The sequence below is a fragment of the Aotus nancymaae genome, unplaced genomic scaffold (assembly GCF_030222135.1).
Source record: "Aotus nancymaae isolate 86718 unplaced genomic scaffold, 86718_ANA_hifiasm-v0.15.2.pri h1tg000065l, whole genome shotgun sequence".
Lineage (NCBI taxonomy): Eukaryota > Metazoa > Chordata > Mammalia > Primates > Aotidae > Aotus > Aotus nancymaae.
Window position 1 is genome coordinate 14,014,225 of NW_026988480.1, and position 23,399 is coordinate 14,037,623.

At 37.6% G+C, this 23,399-nt stretch overlaps 1 protein-coding gene across 2 annotated transcripts in view; it reads right to left on the bottom strand.

Annotated features, from left to right (window-relative positions):
- CDK13 (cyclin dependent kinase 13) overlaps positions 1–23,399 on the bottom strand; it is a 127,255-nt gene that overhangs the window by 20,316 nt on the left and 83,540 nt on the right. For both annotated transcript variants that reach the window (XM_012473569.2, XM_012473563.3), the window contains exons 8-9: positions 12,525–12,626; positions 12,352–12,429 (exon numbers count right to left, since the gene is read on the bottom strand). In XM_012473569.2, the coding sequence (XP_012328992.2) occupies positions 12,352–12,429; positions 12,525–12,626 (180 nt within the window). The remainder of the gene's footprint in view (positions 1–12,351; positions 12,430–12,524; positions 12,627–23,399) is intronic.

Sequence of the window (23,399 nt, forward strand, 5' to 3'; positions counted from 1 at the left end):
TAATTATTTTGGTATTAACTAGTAAATATTGTTATGGTAATGTGTAGAAGAAATGCTATAAACAAATAGGCAACTCCAGCTAATAAACATTTAAAAACTGATTTAGTAATATGTAGATGAAAATTTGATTAAATCTACTTATTGGCTGGGTGCAGTAGCTCATACCTGTAATCCCAGCACTTTAGGAGGCTGAGGCAGGTGGATCACCTGAGGTCAGGAGTTTGAGACCAGCCTGGCCAACACAGTGAAATCCTGTCTCTACTAAAAATAAAATTAGCCAGGCGTGGTGGTGGGCGCTTGTAATCGCAGCTACTCAAAAGGCTGAGACAGGAAAATTGCTTGAACCCGGGAGGCGGATGTTGCAGTGAGCCGAGATCACACCCACTGCACTCCAGCCTGGGCAACAAAGAGCAAAACTATGTCTCAAAAAGCAAAAAACAAACCTACTTATGTTTAGTATGCCAAATTTCAAGGATAGCTGCATATTATATATAAAATTGTCAGCTGGTCTGCATATGTAAAAAGAAAATGTTGATGTATCGCTGATTCAAAGTAAAAAATTCCATACATACGTAAATAAAAATGCATGTATAAACGTATATAAGTAATGGCTAAAGTTGCCAGACATTCTTTTAGCTGAGCTTTAGAATGATACCTCAGAAACACATATTTATATGAGATCTTTCATGTTTTTAAAGCCATCTATCACTGAAATATACTTTTTTGTCTCAATATATTTAACATTTTTATAAACCAAAGCTTTAAAGATATTAAGATCTTATTCTTTGTACAGTTTTACTCACTTTTGCCTTAAAGTCCAATTTTTACAACCGCCTCAACTATACTCCCTGGGACAGAAGGCCCAACTCCTGTAGCTCTCTAGAGCTGGTCCCAATCTGCTTTCCTAGTCTCATTTCCCAATGCGTTTCTCCCCACAGGCCACTCCTTCATGTCTGTGCTCCTGATCCTTCTCTCTAAATTCTATATAGCTGAATTCTTTTCGCTTCTCAAGATTCAGATCAAAAGTAATCTAATTAACAAGTCTTCTGCATTCCCCACTACTACTCAGAATTACTCTTTGCATGCTACTGGTTTGACATTTTTTTCATCCTGCTTTCTATTTTGGTTGTTTACATCTCTTTTCCTACATTGTAGGTTCAGAAACTATTTCTTGTTTTTATATACTTTTCCCAGTAACCATGTAAACATAGTCAATCAACCCCAGGTAGACTGATGGGCATTATAGTAGAAGTATAAAGCATATTGGAATACAGGAAGTCAGAGATACTTGCAATTTGCAGAAATGCAAGAAAACTTACTCAAGTTAGGTAAGTATTCTTGAGTAAGTTTTCTTCAGGTGAAGAATTTTGGTTATAATTCCAAGGATAAATAAACCATAGACAGGTGGAAAAGGGAATAAGATAATTATGTTACCAGAAGAGAGAACACAGGCAAAGGCACAGAAGTAGCAAAGTATAGACATTTGGAAGGAACGCTATGTAAACCAGTGTAGGTAGAATACGGGGCTCAGGGGGGCTTAGCTGGAAGCATAACTGGGGTCTACATAATACCTGTAGACAGGGTTTTGCTATATTGACCAGGCTGGTCTTGAACTCCTGGCTTCAAGTAATCCTCCCACCTGAGCCTCCTGGGATTACAGGCATGGGCCATTGCACCTAATCCACAATACAGTTCTAAGAAGGTACTTTGCCTAATTAAAACGAAGACAGATTTTAGAAGCAAGCTTTAGATTTGAATCCTATCTAACATTGGTCAAATTATCTTGCTTAGGAATTTGCTCCTCTTTTGGAAATTAAAGATTTTATTTTGAAGCTATGAAATTAAATGAGCAAGCCTCTAGCCCATTAATAGTCTTTTAATAAATATCAGTTTCATTACACTTAGCTATGTTGAAAGATAACTGAGTACTGAAGTTACCTAACTGAAAGCAGCATACAAGATGGAATAGACATACCGAGGCAGGGAAAGTTCCTAGAAACTAGAGAGGTAGACATAACAGCTAATAAATGAATTTATCAAAATCTGTGCCTGGTGGCCAGTCAGCTACTCCAATACCATTTATTACTGAGATGCATCATATGCTAAGGTATATGCTAAATCCCCAATTATCTGAGGTCTCCTTTGGTAATCTACTGTGATCTGATCATTCTACTCTGGTGTCAATACCATATTGTGCTATTAATATTTTTTTGAAAGCATGATAGCACAGATCTCCTTCTATCCACCTCTTCACTTACTCTCCTAAAAATTTTATTGTACAACAATTATAATCAATATTGTAACACTCCAAAAGAGAATCCTGCTAGGATTCAACCACCACTTTGAATTTATAGATTAACTTAGAACTGACTGCTGCCTTTACAATGCTTAATATTTCTGTCTTAGAAATAGTCAATTCTTCTATTTCTTTCCATGTTATATAATTTTTTTCAGTGAGATCTTGTGTATTTCCTTTATGGGTTTTATTTTTTGCTTTTTAAATTGTTTTTTTAAAAATAGACACAGGGTCCCGCTGTTGCCCAGGCTGGAGTTCAGTGGTGCAATCATAGCTTCCTGTAGCCTCAACCTCCTGGCCTCAAATGATCTTCCTGCCTCAGCTTACCAAACAGCTGAGACTACAGGCATATGTCACTACATCCATCCAAGCTGAGACCCAAGCTGGTCTAAAACTCCTCGCCTCAAGTGATCCTCCTGCCTCAGTCTATCAATGTATTGGGACTACAGGTGTAAGCCACTGAGCCCAACCTTAAACATGTTTTTAGCCCATTATATTTTCTAAGCAATTAATTAGAAAAGCTTGGCCGGGCACAGTGAGCCTCTAATCCCAGCACTTTGGAAGGCTGAGGTGGGTGAATCGCTTGAGCCCAGGAGTTCGAGACTAGCCTCAGCAAGATGAGGAAACCCTGTCTCTACTAAAAACACAAAATTAGCCGGGCATGGTTGCGAACACCTGTAATCTCAGCTGCTTGGGAGGCTGAGGCCAGAGAATAGCTTGAACCTGGGAGGCAGAGGTTGCAGCGAGCCAACAGCGCACCACTACACTCCAGCCTGGGTGACAGAGAGTAAGACTTGGTCAAAAAAACCCCAAAAAACGAAACAAAAAAAGAAAGAAAAAGAAAAGAAAGCTTTATTACAGGAAAGGTTTGAAATTTTACATACTTTTTTTTTTAAGGTAAGATCTCACTCTGTTGCCCAGGCTGGAATGCAGGGGTGCAAACAAGGCTCACTGCAACCTTAACCTCCTGGTCTCCAGCGATCCTCCTGTCTTAGCCTCCCCAAGTGCTAGGATTACAGGTGTGAGTCATCATTCCTGGCCACATACAAAACTTTAATAGGTAGTCATCTAAGATCATAGGGTTCCTACCAGTTTTAGTAGTTGTTTCTTTGAGGCATTTCAGGTATATAAATCAGAAAACCCATGTTAGAATTCATCTGTATTTTTTCAAATGTATCTTTATGGTATATTATGTGGCAATTCCTAAACAATGTTAAAATGATAATGACAGTACACAACATTGGGTAACTTTATTTTCTGATTTTAATGGGAGCACATTCATTGTTTAGTTCTGGGGAGAACGATGCCTTCTGGTCTGAGAAACATATGAGAGAAATATACTCACATACATACCTACAAATTCACATATACTTCCTGTTAAGGAAGGGTTCGTTTATTCATCTCTACTATGGGTTTTAATTTCTGTGGCTTTTACATTCTAAGAGTGCTTTAGTTTATGTTTTATTTTTTAGAACTTCTATGACAATCATCATCTGCATTTTCTCCCGGAGCTACTAACGTAAATTAGATTAACAGATTTCCTAATACATATTCATCATTGTATTCAAAAGCAGAATATCAGCTGAGCCCAATAAAAGTACTATTATTTCAATGTAACGCTGTATTTTCTACTTGTTAAGTTAGAGGTTGTACATCGGTATTCGTATGTGAGACTGATATACAACAAGTTTTCACAAATGGGGTCCAAAGACCACTGAGTGTCCCCTAGACACCTCAAGGTCTGGCAAGTCAAAGTTATTACTAAGCCATTATTTGCTTTTTTCAACGTGTTGATTTGCACTAATGGTACAAAACCAAACTACCAGCACCTTAAAATGATTCAACTTAGTGGCAACAAACTATATTAGCAGGATGTACTCTTCATTATCATGCAAATTTCAGGCTGGGAGGAAAAGCTAGTTTCACTTAAGAATGGCTTAAGTGAACTCGTTAGGCATGACGCAGTGGCTCATGCCTGTAATTCCAGCACTTGGGAGGCCAAGGTGGGCGATCACCTGAGGTCAGGAGTTCCAGACCAACGTGGCCAACGTGGCAAAACCCTGTCTCTACTAAAACTACAAAAATTAGCCGGGTGTGGTGGCGTGCACCTGTAGTCCCAGCTACTCAGGAGACTAAGGCAAAAGAATTGCTTGAACCCCGGAGGTGGAGGCTGCAGTGAGCTGAGATCATACCACCACACTCCAGCCTGGGTGACAGAGCAAGACTCTGTCTCAAAAAAAGAATGTACTTGTTGAAGCAGTACAAATTATTAATGGCATTTAATTCTGACATTTGAGTATGTATCTCTTTAATATTCTCTGTGATGAAATGGGAAATACTCATCAGCACTTCTACTGTACAACAAAATATGGTAGTTATCTTGAGGAGATGTGCCTGTGCAATGATTCAACTTGCAAGCTGACGTAGCTGCTTTCTTCATAGACCACTATTTTTACCAGCAAAGACAACTAACAAACTGTAGTCATTCAAACGTGGGTATTTTCCAGACATTTTTTCAAATAGGAACAAAGTCAGCTTGGCATTTGAAGGAAAACAACAGTATTTATTATCAGTTATAAAATTTGAACTTTCTAGAGAAATTAGACTATTGGAAAACTTATATCCTCCACCGTGTGCTTAACAGCTTCACAATACTGAAAAGCTTTTCTGATGAGATCAGTGGTAGTACAAATTATATAATAAAAGGTTACATTTGGAAGATCTGTTCAATTCAGTGTACCAGCATTTTTCAAATGACTAATGCATAATGTCACAAAATTATCACAGATAAAAGATCCATTCAATGTGCAAGACAGAACAATGGATTTCAATACAGTACAGTATAAAATATTCCTTCATATGGTTTCAGATTACACATTACACCAACCTGTTAGAAATTACCAATCATCTTTCTAAGAATAATATGCACCATTACCCAAAAGGCTACTGAAAGCAGCACATCACAGATAATGAGGATACAAGTGTCATGTCTACTAAACCAGTCATTAAAAGATCTGTAAAAATGCAAAACAATGCCACTCATTCCAACAACTTTTATTTTAGAAACTATACTTGACTTTAAAACATGTTAACATATTAAAATGAATTCATAAATATCTTTAATTTCTAATGTGGTAAATCTTAATAGATAATCAAAATAAACAAAAACTCCTGGAATCTTCAATAATTTGAGTATAAAGAAGTTCTGATACCAAAAAGTTTGAGAAGCACAACTCTACAGAATTTTGTGCTATTGGTTTATGAAGGTATACATGCTTTATTTTTTTCAAAAGGAAGTTTCCTTCTTTTCCTGTCTTCTGGAACAACCAAAATCTATTCCTTTAAAGTTTAAAAAACTTCACCTGTGTAAACCACCTAGGCCTGAGGCTTTGTGTATACTGGATGGGGTGGCAGAGGGTCAGAGAAAAGGAAGATTCATTTAATTCTAATCTACTTTCTTCACTGATTATAATCCTTCTTATCTCATAATCAATGTACACTGTGATATAAAGGCTCTTTAGCTGACTGTTAGAAAGCAGAGTTAAAAATGTAACCCTCATGTTAAAAAAATATATATGGATATGTATATATGGCTACAGAGATTTCTGCCTTCATTCATCCCATTTCGTCCCCATCTGTGTTTTCCATTGTCTTCCTCCATCACTTTTTGTTTATTTGAGATAGAGTCTCACACTGTCACCCAGGCTCAAGTGCAGTGATGCAATCTTGGCTCACTGCAACCTCCATCTTCTGGGTTCAACAGATTCTCCTGCCTCAGCCTTCCAAACAACTGGGATTACAGGTGCCAGCTATCATGCCAGGCTAATTTTGTATTTTTGTAGAGATGGGAGGGTTTCACCATGTTGGCCAGGCTGGTCTTGAACTCCTAACTTCAAGTAATCTGCCCGCCTCAGCCTCCCAAACTGCTGGGATTACAGGCATGAGCCACCAGGCCCAGCTCCTCCATCACTTTTTAACCTAATGCCACTTCTATTATGAAATGTTTGTAATCTGCCTAAAATACTTTCTGGAACAAAGCAAATTATAAATAAAGTAACTCAATCACTATGGTATAAAGCCATTTAAAGCGAATTCTGATTAGTGTTACCACTCTTGATCAGTTTTACATGTATTTGTATAGTACTGACAGTAGATCTCATTGTTCCTGAGCCTATAGATTAGAGAAACCACCTAGCATTACTGCAAATAAGGTGAGGGAAGAAATATGTACTGAAAACTTATTTACATTTAATTCCTACAATCCTAAGCATGTTATTAGTACTCTTTTACTTTTGAAGAAATAAACTTGGAGCACATGGAATTTACCCTAAATCATAAGAGCAGAGTAGCTGAGCTGGCATTAGAACCCAAGTCTGTAAGATTCTAAAGCCCAGACACCTTTCAGTATACTCTGTTGCTTCATTATACTCATTGTTTATCAGAAACTTCCTTTCATTCTCTTCATGTTTAAAAAGGAATTAATGCTATGAAATCAAAATTGAAGCATCTTATTTTTTGTTGTTTTCTGTTTTTTTTTTTAGAGACAAGGTCTTGCTCAGTTGATCAGACTAAAGTGCAGTGGTGCGATCATAGCTCACTGCAACCTCGACCTCTCTGGGTTCAGATGATCCTCATACCGCAGCCTCCCAAGTAGCTCGGACTATAGTTGTGTGCTACCACACCCAGCTGACTTTTGAAGTTTTTGTAGAGACAGCGTTTGGCCACGTTGCCCAGGCTGATCTTGAACTCCTGGGCTCTAGTGATCCACAGCCTTGGCCTCCCAAAGTGCTGAGATTACAGGTGTAAGCCACTGTGCCCGGTGAATCTCTTTATAAAATTATAAATATCTTAACAACCAACAACAAAAATGCTGAAATAAACCAGAAAATAAAAATTTCTCCTCCCTAGTCTTCTCGAGAAAGTCCATATTCAGATGAACAATTTGAGTCTTTTGTTTTACCTAAATGGGATCAATCTCAATATAGCCTTCTGTAACTGTTTTCATATTTCTTTTCCATTGCTGTATCTAAAAATCAAGCATATACTTTTTCCTCAGTGGCCTGAGCCACTGAGCCTGACCAACTATTACCTTTTTATCAACTGTACAGTATGCTATAAAATGGATAAACCAAGCTTTCCCCCCATATGGTTCACTGAGAACATATTCCTAAAATAAACCAAATACACTCAGAGTCTTTATTACTTTGCCATTTCTTTACATCATTCAGATCTCTGCTCAAATGCCACTTTATGGGATAAAACGTCCTTGACCCTCTGTATCAGCTTACCTCCCATCATTTTCTGCAAGTTAACTTTTTGATAAAAAGCTGGATACTATTTGCTAATACCTCCCTTAGAATTCTTGGATTAATATCTTATAAAATTTTTTTAATTTTTTTTGAGATGGAGTCTCACTCTTTCGCCCAGGCTGGAGTGCAGTGGAGTAATCTCAGCTCACTGTAACCTCCGCCTCCTGGGTTCAAGCAATTCTCGTGCCTCAGCCTCCTGAGAAGCTGGGACTACAGGCACATACCACCACACCTGGCTAGTTTTTGTATTTTTAGTAGAGACAGGGTTTCACCATGTTGGCCAGACTGGTCTTGAACTCCTTGCCTCAAGTGATCCTCCCCTCTTGGCCTCCCACAGTGTTGAGATTACAGGAGTGAGCCACCATGCCCGGCCTAATTTTTGTATTTTTAGTAGAGACAGGGGGGTATCACCATGTTGGCCCAGCTTGTTCTCGAACTCCTACCCTCAAGTGATCCTCCCACCTTGGCCTCCCAAAGTGCCGGGATTACAGGCATAAGCCACCATGCCCAGCCTAATATCTTATAAAATTTTTCATGCTTTTTTTTGTCAAGTACTGATATTTGTGTCATATTGATTTTGTAAAAGAAAAGATTCCAGATAGTTTCCTTCCTATGCAATTTATTTATTTATTTATTTATTTATTATTTTTTGAGACCAAGTCTTGCTCTGTCACCCAGGCTGGAGTACAGTGGTGCGATGTTAGCTCACTGCAACCTCTGCCTCCCAGATTCAAGCAATTCTCGTGCCTCAGCCTCCCAAGTAGCTGGGATCACAGGTGTGTGTCACCATGCCCGTCTAACTTTTGTGTTTTCAGTAGAGGTGGGTTTTTGTCATGTTGCCCAGTCTGGTCTTGAACTCCTGGGCTCAAGTGATCTACCCGTCTCAGCCTCCCAAAGTGCTGGGATTACAGGTTTGAGCCACCGCGCCTGGCCTGTAGTTTGGAGTAATGGTTACAAGTTTAGATTCTAAGGTATCACCTAGCAGTGTTTAAATCTCAGTTTTGATACTTGCTAGTTATATGACCCTAGACAAATTATTCATCTCTTTAAGGTTTAGTTTCCTTAACTACAAAGAGAAAACACAGGGTTGTTATGAAGCCTAACTGAGATAATTCAAGTGAAACTCTAAGAATAATGCTCATATTGTACATAAACTAAATACATGTTAACTATCATTAATAGAAGCCCTAGTATCCAGTACAATCAGAACCAAGAGTTGGCTGGTTAAATTAAAAAAAAAAAAAAATGGGTTAGAAGGAATCATTAAAAAAAAAAAAAAGATACACAGATACATAATTTAAACATTTTATTTTAACAAATTTTACATTTGTTTCCCAATCTTCTGACAAAGGCCAAGGCTTTCTCTTTGAACACAGGATTCACCAAATGGAATTCTGTATTAGCAATCTTGTACAAACCACACCCATAATACATCATCAAGTATTTTTAGTTTTGATTTCTTTAAATAAATCTAGAAATTAAACATACTTTCAAAGCAATCTAATGCCAAATATTAGATTTTTATGACTTTTTAAGTTACACAATTACTTGTCCACCCCTAGAGAGCAATGTCTTAAAGTTTTTGTAAAGCACTGTATCTATGCTTAAACTATGTAATTATAATAATAAGTTAACATAAAAATTGAAAACTAACAACCTCAGCACACTCTTCAACTGGTGGGATAAATACACAGTCTTACTAGTTCAGCTTGTCATGTTATCAAGCCAGTTTTTCTTTACAAAGGGAATGAAGAGCATCAATTAATCTAATAAGACTGTTCAAGAGAAGACTGAGTAAGAAAGCTTCTATTGCACTATTCTTATGTTCTGGAATAGTTTAAAGAACATTACAATCATTGGTTTCTAAAAGATGTGCAATAATTTATCAAAGAAAATATTGGGGCTGGTTTTTGTTTTGTTTTGTTTTGTTTTGGAGATAGGGTCTCACTCTGTCACCCAGGCTGGAACGCAGTGGTGCCATCAGCTCAATGCAGTCTCGACTTTCTGGGCTCAAGCAATTCTCTCACCTCAGCTTCCTGAGTAGCATGGACCACAGACTCATGCTCCCATGACTAGATGATTTGTTGTTTTTGTTTATTTTAATTTGTAGAGACAAGGTCTCACTATGTTGCTCAGGCTGGTCTCAAACCCCTGAGCTCAACTGATCTTCCCTCGGCCTCTCAAAATGCTGGGATTACAGGCATGAGCCACCGCACTCAAGTCATTTAGTTTCTTTATATTCTCTTTTCATATGAAGTTAAACTACTGGATTAATTTGTATTGCATACGTGTGTGAATAAACCCAAGACCAGATCATAGATTTCTTCACAATTTCTACATTTTACTTATTATAAGTCACTTTTATTCCCTGGATTTATTTTGCTGCTTTGGCTAGTTTGTCTGTAGAATGCTTAACTCATTTCCTTTCCTTTTCTTATTAAGGTTGTGATTTTCTCCTAAGCACAGGGTTCATCTATGGATTTTTATACTTATCACTCTTTTTAAACCTAAACGTTCTAAAGCAAGCTTGTCCAACATGCAGCCCAGGGTGGCTTTGAATGCAGCCCAACACAAATTCATACTTTCTTAAAATATTATGAGGTTTTTTTTTTTCAAGCCCATCAGCTATCGTTAGTGTTACTGTATTTTATGTGTGGCCCAAGACAACTATTCGTCTTCCTCTATGGTCCAGGGAACCCAAAAGATTGAACACCTTTGTCTTTTAAAGTTTGATTTCTCTTTAATTCAAAATTTTTTTAGCATATACAAATTTTTTAGATAGCTGAGAGACTGTGTTGTTTCCATTTTTATATTAATTTCTAGTTTTATTCCATTTTAGAGAACCTAGCCTATATTATTTCAATGTTTTGGAGTTTCTTTTTCTACTAATTATATAACTAAGTTTTGTAAATGCCCCGTTAGCACTGAAAGGCATATTTCTTTTTTCCAAGAGTATTAGTTCTTCCTAACCCTTTTTACTTGTCTGTCACACAATTAAAAAGGTAAGACACATTTTGGGAGGCTGAGACAAGATGATCGCTTGAGCCCAAGAGTTGGAGACTAGCCTGGGCAACATAGGGAGATCCCACCTCTACAGAAAAAAAGAACAAAAGTCACCCGGCATGGTGGTACATGTCTGTGGTCCCACCTACTTGGAAGGCTAAGGCAGGAAGATCGTTTAGCTCCAGGAGGTCGAGGCTGCAGTGAGCCATGACTACTGCCCCACTGCATTCCAGCCTAGGCAACGAAATGAGATCCTGCCTCGAAGGAAAAAAAAAAAACTAAAAACAAAGGTATGATAAAAGTTTTCTATGTTTCAGGTGAACTCCCTCCCTTCCCTTCTCCTTTTTGTAATTTTATTAAAAGTTCTGTGCTTGGATACCCTCAGTGAAGTCTGGACATAATTAGTTCTATGTTTCCATTTTAAGGTGAGGCAACTAGCTGTTTTGGAGTTGAAGCAGTGCTAGTTTCTGGCTTGGGTACTTCTGATTATAGACAAGTTATCCCCAGAGAAGAAGTAGGCTCTAACTGGGACACTCATCGTTCCCTGCTGTACCCTGTAGTAAAAACCTTGCCTAACCACCAAAAAGGGCAATAGGAAGATTTTTAGTTTGATTAAATTTGTCTGTTTATGAGATGATGTTGCGGTCCTTCTCTGGTTACTATTTGTTGCTTTATGTTCATTTTGTTCAAGTGGGAAAGTAAAATTCTGTAAATCTGTGTCTCCTACCAACATCTTTCCTAAAAAACTTCATCTATATTTTGATACTTTCATGAAAATTTTGTAAGGTGCACACTGACATTATTACATATGAAACCGAAGCCCATTTTTTAAATTAAAATTATTTTAATATAAGATGGGCTGGATGTGGTGGCTGACACCCGTAATCACAGCACTTTGGGAGGACGAGGTGGGTGGATTACCTGAGGTCAGAAGTTTGAGACCAGCCTGGTCAACATGGTAAAAACCCCTCTCTACTAAAAATACAAAAAATTAGCCGGGCATGGTGGCAGGTGCCTGTAATCCCAGCTACTGGTGAGGCTGAGGCAAGAGAATTGCTTGAACCTGGGAGGCAGAGGTTGCAGTGAGTGAAGATCATGACATTGCACTCCAGCCTGGGCAACAGAGTGACCTCTGTCTCAAAAAAATAAAATAAAATATAAGATAAAGAGAAAAGTGACTAAAACATATGAGTAATTGCTTATGAACTAGGTCCTATGATAGGCTCCAAATAATGAAGACATATGTTAGGGGGTATATGCATGTATTTTAGTGTGTATACACACATATATAGACACATATAAATACACAATAAGAATATTCATGTGTTTACAGTATTTTTTAACAATGCCCTAAAACATTAATTTTTCCTTCTGTCATAATTAAAAAATATATATATATCATTCATTCTCTCCTACCTTATATTTACTCTTCCTTGCCAGTCTTATCTTTTGGGCTTCAAGTCCTTTTATTTAAAAAAACACACACACGCATGCATGCATGCATGCATGCATGCACGTACACATACACAAACACACACACACCCAGGGGCTTTAAGATCCTTAATTTCACTGGAACAAGTATCAAAGTGCCTACATTTCAGTTTGTCCTCCATTTAGCAATCATTAAAACCTCCAGAGAACCATGTTATTCTCTTCCTGAAAAGACAAGCTTGAGAGAGTTTAAGTTTCCTATGGATTATGACAGTCTCCCAACTCCCATCAATATTATAATCAGCAGCTTACCTTATTAATTCTAGTTGTGCAAGTTCCTGATTTGCTTGAAATATAGGTTTTTTAGTGAAGAGTTCACCAAGGATACAGCTAATGAAAAAAATATCCATCATTACCAAATGATCTATTTTAATTCACTACCAAAAGTTTCAAGTAAAATAAACCAGTCAATAAGGCTATCTTACCCACAGCTCCATACATCAATAGCTGGTGTGTATCGTTCTTCTCCCAGTAGCAGTTCAGGTGGACGGTACCACAAAGTAATTACCTTGTTAGTATATGGCCGACTAAAAAACACAGAAAGCAGTCTTTAGAGTTAGTATTTGTTGGAATAAGAAATTCTCTTAGGAAATATTATTTTGTTTATTAAAGCTATCCTTATAATTGTAACTAAAAACATTTTCATCTGCCTACTAAAAAATACAGACATCCAAAGGCATCTATTATATGATCATAAAATGTGTGTGAGGGCAATCTGTTTAACTGAATAATTCCCTTAATATATGAAGATAAAAATAAAAAGTAATTGGCTGGTATTAACTGTAATTTGGTCAAAGCAAAGCTTTAGTATCAACTCAACTGTTGAATACTGTTTTCCTTTCCATAAAAACCTTTAATGGGATTAACTGATTTAAAGAGAGTTGATTGGATCTGACCAAATCTTGTAAATTACAAATGGATGACAAGATATCGTTCAAATGGAGATCACCTAACAAGTTTTCAATTGATCATATTTTTGGCCATTTTTCACTGATTCACATACCTATTGTGGTATGTGAATAGAAAAAAGCATAGAAATGCAGACTATATAGTACTTGAGGTCTACTCCTGCAAAGTATGATACTTTATAAGATAATCCCTTTATCACATTCTGAAAAGAGGACATATACATACTGCTACCTCTTTATTTGCCACAGAAGAGATTATTTAGTCATAGGGTCGGGTTTGACTATCACAGTACAAATTCTCTGGCAAAGTGTTCAGCCTCAGAGAATGGTCACGTTCTATCTGATTGACATGCATGAAGAGAATCCTAAATAGTCAGAGGAGGTTCTTTGGCTGATCTGTAGTTACTGACTTCAGGGAGATCACATATGTATTCAGATCAACTGTAAACATCTCTTTATATCCAGATGTTTTCCAAATCACAAGGACTCAAAAGCCATAGCAAATTTCCCAGAAAGGCTGTATTCCAAGCCCATTTTCCTAAGTTTGGCTTGGCCCTGAATCAGTCTTGTTAAGTAAAAGGAGCGTACAATTTACAAAGCAATTCCCTCTTGCCACCTATAGATCTGCAGTTCCAGGCAACATAAGATCTGGCCTTCTCTAGTCCCATCCAGCCAAATTTCTCCAAATAATTTAAGCACTAGTATTACAAAACTATCAATCCAGGCATTATAGCATTACCACAGACAGGACTGTAGTTAATAGTATTCCACAGCTAGAAAAAATGTTTGACTTTGGTAAAAATTGCAAAAAGATAGTCTAAGATGAATATTTTTAATCGTAAATTAAGATTAGGTTTTTTTTAACATTATTAATGTAGTTTTCTCAGTGATTGTTGCTTGTTTATTGGAATCACTTATCTTCACATAATGAGCAAGTCTTAAATTTTAGCTACTCTAGCTAAACGGAACTTAATTATTCTTAAAAACTATGCTCACCTCTTTAGGCTTTACCTCCTTTTTTCCCCCCTTTTTTGAGACAGAGTCTCGCTCGAGTCACCCAAGCTGGAGTGCAGTGGTATGATCTCAGCTCACTGCAACCTCTGCCTCCCGGGTTCAAGTGACTCTCCTGCTTCAGCCTCTTGAGAAGCTGGGATTACAGGCACACGCCACAAGGCCCAGCTAATTTTTGTACTTTTAGTAGACAGAGTTTCGCCATGTTGGTCAGACTGGTCTCAAACTCCTGACCTCGTGATCTGCCCACCTCGGCCTCCCAAAGTGCTGGGATTACAGGCATAAGCCACCGCACCTGGCTGCTTTACCTCCTTTTAATTAAATGCTTTCCCTGTTTTTCACATTCAAGTGCTATACTTCCTTTACAACCTAGTGAAAAATGCATATTCATAAGTCTAATCTCTATTAATAATGTATTTATCTTCACATTCTTAAATTTACATTGTATTTATCACTGTCTTGAACTCCCTATTTTGTATTTTCCCAGAAAGTAAAAGGACCTTATAACATTTTTTATTATGAAGCCCACACACAAAGCCCAGAACAATGCTGGGTATAGGTCAGGCACCTTAATGTATATGGCCTCCAACTTTAGATGGCACATGATTAACTGAGTGGGACAATGCAATTTGTAAAAATTATGACAACTAGTTTCTCAAACACATCAAGGGTCTATGAGCACAACTGGTAACTAGGTTCAAGGAAATGTTTAAATTTATATAAATCTATCTGCAAATAGTTAATTTTTATTTTATTTTTAAAAATATTTTTAGTGTCCTGTAATTTTTAAAATATATATATTATTTTATTGCACTTTAGGTTCTGGGGTACATATGCAGATCATGCAGGATCATTGCATAGGTACATACAAGGCAATGTGGTTTGCTGCCTCCATCCCCCCGTCACCTAAATCTGGCATTTCTCCCCATGTTATCCCTCCCCGTGTCTTATAATTTTTAAAACATCTTAAAAGTATGTTGAATTGAAGAGAAACTACACAAATTCAGGTGACTAAAAAGGAATATCTAAATAAAAGATAATTTTACATACTGTGTATCAAATTCTAGGCAATATTTAGCAGTCATCTTAGCAGTTAAAACTGTAATACATAGTAAACAGACTTAATTTAAAGCTCCAAAAAAAAGAAAAAAATAGAATCTTAAAAAAAAACTATAATTTTTATTAATTGCTACAATTTTTAATTGATGTAGAAGTGAAAATAGTAAATTTTCAAAAATGATTAAACACAAAACCACACAAAATATATTTCTAACTGTACAGAAAAATATTTAATGTATACTAATTAATGGCCTTTCCAAATGCTTAGTTTCTGTTTTAGACAAGAAATAAGAACGAGGCAAAGACTGAAAGAAAACATTCAACTGTAAAATTTAGCCTAGGAAGTTGAATTTTAAAACACTAGTGTAATTTCAAAATTATGGAAATTCATTTATGAAGTGAACGAATATTCAGACTGATATATACTTTTAGTACTACACTCTCAAAATTATTTTTACATTCAAGGAAGTATCAACAGAGTAGAGATCAAAGAGTATCTGTTCACTGATAGATTCCAATACTTTGCCTCTAAACAATTCCACGAAGGCCAGTGTGGTGGCTCATGCCTGTAATCCCAGCACTTTGGGAGACCCAAGTAGGTGGATCACAAGGTCAGGAGTTCAAGACCAGCCCGGCCAAGACAGTGAAACCCCACCTCTACTAAAAATACAAAAATTAGCCCAGCATGGTGTGGCAGGCACCTATAATCCCAGCTAATCAGGAGGCTGAGGCAGAGAACTGCTTAAACCCTGGAAGCAGAGGTTACAGTGAGCCCAGACTCTGTCTCAAAACAAACAAAAAACAATCCTAGAAATTCCAGAGATGGAGGGCAGGGAAGATGAGATATGGTTGTGGCCTTCCCTACCTTAAGGCCTGATAAGCTGCACTCTATCCATAACAAACCAAGCACTGCGATAAGGAGTATGCAACTTTTCTGGCACATGTTTCAACCTCCTATTGGTCTAGATATGTATAGAAAAATAGAATAAAATCCTAGATCCTTGAAGTATTTGGGGGAACTGGATAATCCCAGTTAAAATTTATAAAGCAGAGTTGGTGCCTTTGTTAAAGACCATTCTAAGTGGTAAAAAAAAAATCATATAAAATGAAATACCTAAACTTGCTCTAAAATGCTTCATTTTTCCAACATCATATGATAAAGTCTGTACTTCTACTTGCTTGAAGGCAAGCCTCCCATGCACTTCTTTTACACTATAATTTATAGTGTTTTAAGACAAAGAGAGTCTTCAGTTAACTAAATTCATTATATATACAAAATGCCATGTCATCTCTATGACATTCACAATCCATTGCAGAAAAATCTACCAAACCTACAAAAGAAATGTGGGATCTATTTTTTAATACCTACCCAGCTTTTGATGTCAAAAATCCAGGTGTCATTCTTGATTCATCTTTCCCTCAAATTTCCAAACAACTTCTGTCAATTCTATATCCAAAATAGATCCCCAATCCAAATACCTAATCCAAGTCATTATTCTTTTCACTGGTATGACCACAACAATATCTTCACTGGTTTCCCTGCCTCCATCTCTAATCCACCCTACGTTTTTTTTTTTTTTAGGCAGAGTCTTGTTCTGTCGCCCCGAATGGAATGCAGTGGTATGATCTTGGCTCACTGCAACCTCTGCCTCCCGGATTCAAGCGATTCTCCTGCCTCAGCCTCCCGAGTAGCTTGGATTACATGCACATGCCACCATGCCTGGCTACTCTTAACTTCTTTTCAGTTTTTTTATTAAGCATAAAAGTAGGTATCACCTACTTGCTTAAAACTGCCCAGTAATTTCCCAATGTAATCAAATAAAATTTAGACTTTACTTCAGTTGATAAAGCTGTCATGTACGCTGAGGATCTTACATCCTATTACACTGGGCAGTTTTTTGACCTTAAACCTCCCAAGTCTGTTTCTAGGCTGTACTGAGTTCCTTCTCCTTTGTACTTGGAATGTTCTTGGCCCAGGTCTTCATTAAGTTCTCCCTTTCTCATCACTCAGGTCTTAGCTCCAATTTACTTCCTAAAAGATGTCTATCATAACTACTCTAGTGAAAATTACCCAATTAGCCACTACCACCACTGCTTTGGCACTATAGTCTTTATTTGCTTTGTAGCACTTAGTTATTTTAAATTCCTTACCCTACATGTGCATTGTCTAACTTATTAATACTTTCATATACCATAACTACATAACAATAAACACAATCTTTTCTCTCATGCTCTTCCCCCTGCCTTTCTATTTGAACTGTTTTCCTCCTTTAGGTATCTTCCAAGAAAAATAATTTTAAAATTCCTCTATCATCACAGTGCTATAGAGAAACAAATCCAATTTTTCCCAACTGATGCTGTCATCTTATGAAGATCAACTGTCTTACTTGCCCATACTTATTACACAAGCAAATTTAGAAGTCCTGTAAGTACCTACATTATTACCTTTTGCTACAAACTGCATCTCTGTTCTTCTTTACTGTCTCAGCAAACAGCCTCACTATTCGTGGCAGATTCATAGCTGTCCTCTAAAAATCTGTTCTTCCTCCCTGCTATGGCAGCTGTCCAGCTCCACTACATTTCCCATTCTCATTGCAGTTAGGTGTGGTCACATGACCAAGTGCTCTCCAATGGAACATGGGCACGTGTAGTAAGTGCCATTTCTAGGCCTGGCTCATTACTCTCCTCCCTCCTCTTTTCTCACTTCTGGCATCAGCCTTAGAAGGCATGTATAGAAGATGGCAGATCTTCCAATTTGCTTCTCAGAATAACTGTATGAAGCAGTCACCATCTGACCTGGTGATATGGTTAAATATTCTTAATTGTGCACTGAGGTAAGCAGCAACCACTCAAAATTTTTATTTATTTATTTTGAGATAGAGTTTTGCTCTTGTCATCTAGGCTGGAATGCAGTGGTACAATCTCAGCTGACTGCAATCTCTAGCTCCTGGGTTCAAGCAGTTCTCCTGCCTCAGCCTCCCAAGTAGCTGGGATTACAGGTGCATGCCACCACACCCAGCTAATTTTTGTATTTTTAGTAAAGATGAGGTTTCACCATGTTGGCCAGGCTGGTCTTGAACTTCTGACCTCAGGTGACCTGTCCCCGCCTTGGCATCCCAAAGTGCTGGGATTACAGGTGTGAGCCACCATGCCCAGCCACCACTCAAGATTATTAAGTGAGAAATACAGATATAAACTTCTCATTCTTTAAGCCACTAACTTTTGTGGTTCTGTTACAAAAGTTTAGACTATCCTAACCAACAAATCACTCATCTAGTTGCTTAATCAGAAAGCTTACAGTAGGGGGTAGAGGCAGGGATCTATCTCACAACACATTCAACCATCAAGTTCTTACAATTCTACATCCTTATAATTAACCTGTCTTTCCAATACCTGTGCCTGTTCCTTGGTTCTAGCTATAATCATCCTATTTGGATTTACTGTAACAACTTTCTTAAGTGATTGCCCTTGCTTTCAGACTTACAAGGCCAAGCCACTTTCCAAAATGCAGTCAAAGTGATAGTATGAAATAAAACATGAATATGTTATGCCTATAGTACACACTGCTTCCATCTAGAGAATATCTACACAAGGCTTATAAAATGCATTATCATTTGGTTTTTGTTCCAACCACACTGAACCTTCAGTTCCCTAAGGGAGGACAGCAAATGTTCATTTTCCAGAGAAAGGGGATAAACCCAGGAGGAGAACAGAGCTGGCAAGAAAATTTTAAAGAAATTAGTGGTGCTTTAATTGTACTTTAAAACATTTTTAATAAAGCATTTTTTAGAGCTTTTAAAAGGTAACACTGACAAAAGAAAATGAAAGTGACCGTTACTAAGGACCAGAAAAAATGTATGATGATTTACTCTCATTCAATTCAATAATATAGGATACCATCGAAAAAATCCGTGTTATGATTAGGATGCTAATATTAAATCTCATTAACCATTTACAAATGTAAAGACAAAAGTAACAGAGACTGAAACTATGTTTTGGCTCCAGGAAATTTAAATCATAGGAAAATTAAAGCACGTTGTAATATGAAAATACATTATCTAAAGATAGACAAATAAAAGAAAATCCATCCAGGCGTGGTGGCTCATGCCTGTAATCCCAGGACTTTGGGAGGCTGAGGTGGGTGGATCACCTGGCTAACATGGTGAAACCCTGAGATCGAGTTGGAAGTGCAGCTTATTTCCATAAAGTTCAATTCCAAGAGATAGAGACCATTGTGGCTAACATGGTGAAACCCCATCTCTACTAAAAAGACACAAAATTAGCTGGGCGTGGTGGCATGCACCTATAATCCTAGCTACTTAGGAGACTGAGGCACAAGAATTGCTTGAACCCAGGTGGCAGAAGTTGCAAGCAACCTAGATCACGCCACTGCACTGCAGTCTGGGCAATAGAGCAAGACTCTGTCTCCAAAAAAAAAAAAACCAGAATCCTCAAAAATGAGTATTTCTAAAACTTGCTCTGTAAGATTTGCTACCCATTGCCAACATGATAGAGATTATCTTGTTTAGATCACACAAAGCAGCAGCAAACTGATGTGACACTACATACACGAAGCTATTTCTTTTATGGATTAAAAAACAAATTACATTCTTGTGGTGTGTCTATACCTGTATTTGTACAAAAAGCAAATTAACTATCACTGAAAAAGAAACAGGACTGAAAAACATACAGTCAAGTTCTTAGGTGTTATCAAATAAATGTATACACACAAAAAAGAAAAATCTAAAAATGAAACGATTTTTGAGATGGAGTTTCGCTCTTGTTGTCCCGGCTGGAGTGCAATGGCACAATCTCGCCTCACCGTAACCTCTGCCTCCCAGTTTCAAAAGATTCTCCTGCCTCAGCCTCCCAAGTAGCTGGGATTACAGGCATGCGCCACCACACCCGGCCAATTTTATATTTTTAGTAAAGACAGGGTTTCTCTGTGTTAGTCAGGCTGGTTTCGAACTCCTGACCTCAGGTGATTTGCCCGCCTCTGCCTCCCCAAGTGCAGTTTTATTTCCATAAAGATCAATTCCAAGCAATAAACTCAATAATCCAGGAAAACATACATACATAGTCCTTCTGCCATTAAATTAGAAAAACAAAATTATTAACTTCGATAAGCTGTTATTAGATTGCAAAAAACTAAACCAAAAATAATGGTCTCAACATTAAATATTGTGTATTTAAATTTCTACTTTTTTAAAAAAAATAGTGGTCTCACTATGCTGACCCAGGCTGGACTCGAACTCCTGGGCTCAAGGAATCCTCAAACCTTGGCATCCCAAAGTGCTAGGATAGGATTACAGGCATGAGTCACCAAGGCCAGGCCCTCTGCTAAATACTTTCATTTGTAAATCTCATTAATATTTTTGAAAAGAAGGCAGACACCATTTCTTTGTCTGCCAGGAAAGTAACACCTTAGAAAACAAAATCAAACACTTTTTCTTTCCTTAAACCTTATGTGACTAACAAAGTACTAAAATTTAGAGTCAGGCTGGGTGCAGTGGCTCACACCTGTAATCCCAGCACTTTGGGAGGCTGAGGTGGGCAGATCACCTGAGGTCAGGAGTTTGAGACCAGACTGACCAATATGGTGAAACCTTATTGGTCGGGCATGGTGGCGGGTACCTGTAGTTCCAGCTACTCAGAAGGCTCAGATAGGAGAATTGCTTGAACCTGGGAGGCAGAGGTTGCAGTGAGCTGAGATCATGCCACCACTGCACTCCAGCCTGGGTGACAGAGCTAGACTGCATCTCCAAAAAAAAAAAAAAAAACCTCTCATGTGAAAAATTACAGGTAATTTAAAAATATTTGCTGCATCAATATATTTTTGTTTACAGATTTCTCATTAGATATTTCAAGAGCTTTTAAGCTGCTTAAAATTTAAAACTATCGCATACTTCATTTGTCAAAAATAAAATATTATATTTGGAGGATGAAAAGGCAAAAAGCAAAATTCAACAGACCCTTGACTACAAAAAAACTCTAAAAATTGTCACCAGCCTAATGGTACCTCTAAAGCAGACTTGAGAGGCCCCTAGAGTTCTCCACCTGGAAGATACTTCTAGGTAATCAAGGCTGCATTCAGAGTGTTACCAGGGAAGCACTCCCACATAATAAAAATAATCTTTCTGTCAAAAGATCCTGAGCTCCACTATTTACTGGTTGTGTGATCTTGCAAATGCACTTAAGTCTTCCACTTAAGTCTTTATCTTGAAAATGTACATAAGAATAATGATACCAACATTATCCATTTCAAAAAGATTTCTTTTAAAATAATTCTTATGAAAGGAAACTATGTATAATAAAGTGATGTATACAAATGTGAGTTAAATTTGCTCCTTCCTTTTCCTTTCTTTATAAACAACTATTTATTGAAACTCTGAGCTAGGCCCTGTGCTAATTAAGCACTACCAGATGGTTAAAGAAACAAAAATCCACACTTATAGTTGTTTAGAGCATTAAAGTATGCTGGTAGGCTGGGTGCAGTGGCTTACATCTGCAATCCCAGCACTTTAAGAGGCTGAGGCAGGTGGATCACTTGAGGTCAGGAGTTTTGAGACCAGCCTGGCCAACATGGTGAAACCCCATCTCTACTGAAAATACAAAGATTAGCCAGGCATGGTGGCACACACCTGTAGTCCTTTCAGGAGGCTCAGGTTAGAGGATTGCTTGACCTGGGAGTTCGAGGTTGCAGTGAGCCAAGATCTCACCACTGCACTCCAGTCTAGGTGACAGAGCGAGACTCTGTCTTTAACAACAACAACAAAAAAGTGGTAATATAAATCATAATCATGTACTATAAATAGTATATAGAATGAATAATATACTCTGAACACATAAAAGAAGATGTGCCCAATGATGCCTGTGGGATTCAGGACAGATTTCAAAGGAGGTAAGGCCTGAATTGCACACTGAAAGAAAAAAAAAACAAATTTGTCAAACTCAGGTGGGAAGTATAATTACATACAAAAGGAACAGCTTACTTAGATTCACAAAAGCATTCAAGAGCACAGCAAGTTTAAGGAACTACAAATAGTTCAACATTGCTTTTCTCTGGGGGACTGCAATGGCAGGACAGAAAAACCTAAGTGAGAAAAAACAGAGGGCAGGAAAACCAATAAAATTCTGTTTGTAATGGTCTATATCAGAAGGTGACTGGGTACCTTTAACTAAAACAGGAAATAAAGGAAAAGGAGTAGACATTTTTCTGGGGAATGTAACAGATAGGTGTTGTAACAAAGTTTAATTTAGGGTACCCAAATCACCTGGGTAGAGATTTCCAATAAACAAAAAGGTTTGGAGATCAGAAGAAAGATCAAGGCTAGGAATTCAGATTTATAAGTATTCAGCATTAAGGTTTTGGGTGAGACTCCTCCAACGGAGGAGGGGGGAATTCTTTCTACTTTATATGCTCAAAAATGCAGACTACTCCATGAAAGCTGAAGGGAGAACAATTTAATCTTGATCTTACAGTTAAAACAGTGATCTAAATGAGCTTTCCTTTCCTAAAGCTTGTTTAATCATATTATTTATTGTATTTCATCTGTTATTGGTATTTTTTTTTTATTATCATGGTTCCAATCTTGTCTAGTGATTCTCAGAAGATCCTCTTTATTACCTGGAATCCCCAAAGCTTCCTGCACTCATCTACATCAGGAGGATACTCCAGATAAGGACCACCTTCTCCCAGATCAAAATCAACCAAGCATTTACCATTAATTCATTCAATGTTTTAGGGCACATAAAACACAAAAGAATAAAATATGGTAATACTGTCTTCCTCTCTCATTAATACCTTTAACTTCAGAAAAATTTTTGCTTTTTGCTTTCAATAGCAATGTTCTGAAAAGTCAATAGATGGCGATACCGCCTTCAAAAAGGTATCTGTGTTTTGGGAGGGTGGTATTAGTGAGCTAACACTCTCAGGCCCTTTACATTTTTCCCTTCTCTCTCCTTACTGGATCATCATATAGAAATGTAGTAGGCATTCTGGTTATTGTTCAAATAACTATTTTATTTTGATCATAGTAATATTTAGAACCATTATTCAAGATACATTTTACAAGGCTGGGCACAGTGGCTCACACCTCTAATCCCAGCACTTTTGAAGGCAGAGGTGGGCAGATCATTTGAGGTCAGGAGTTTGAGACCAACCTGGCCAACAGGGTGAAACCTTATCTCTACTAAAAATACAAAAATTAGCTGGGCATGGAGGCAGGTGCCTATAATCCCAGCTACTCAGGAGGCTGAGGCAGGAGAATCGCTTAAACAGGGAGGCAGAGGTTGCAGCGACCTGAGATCATGCCATTGCAC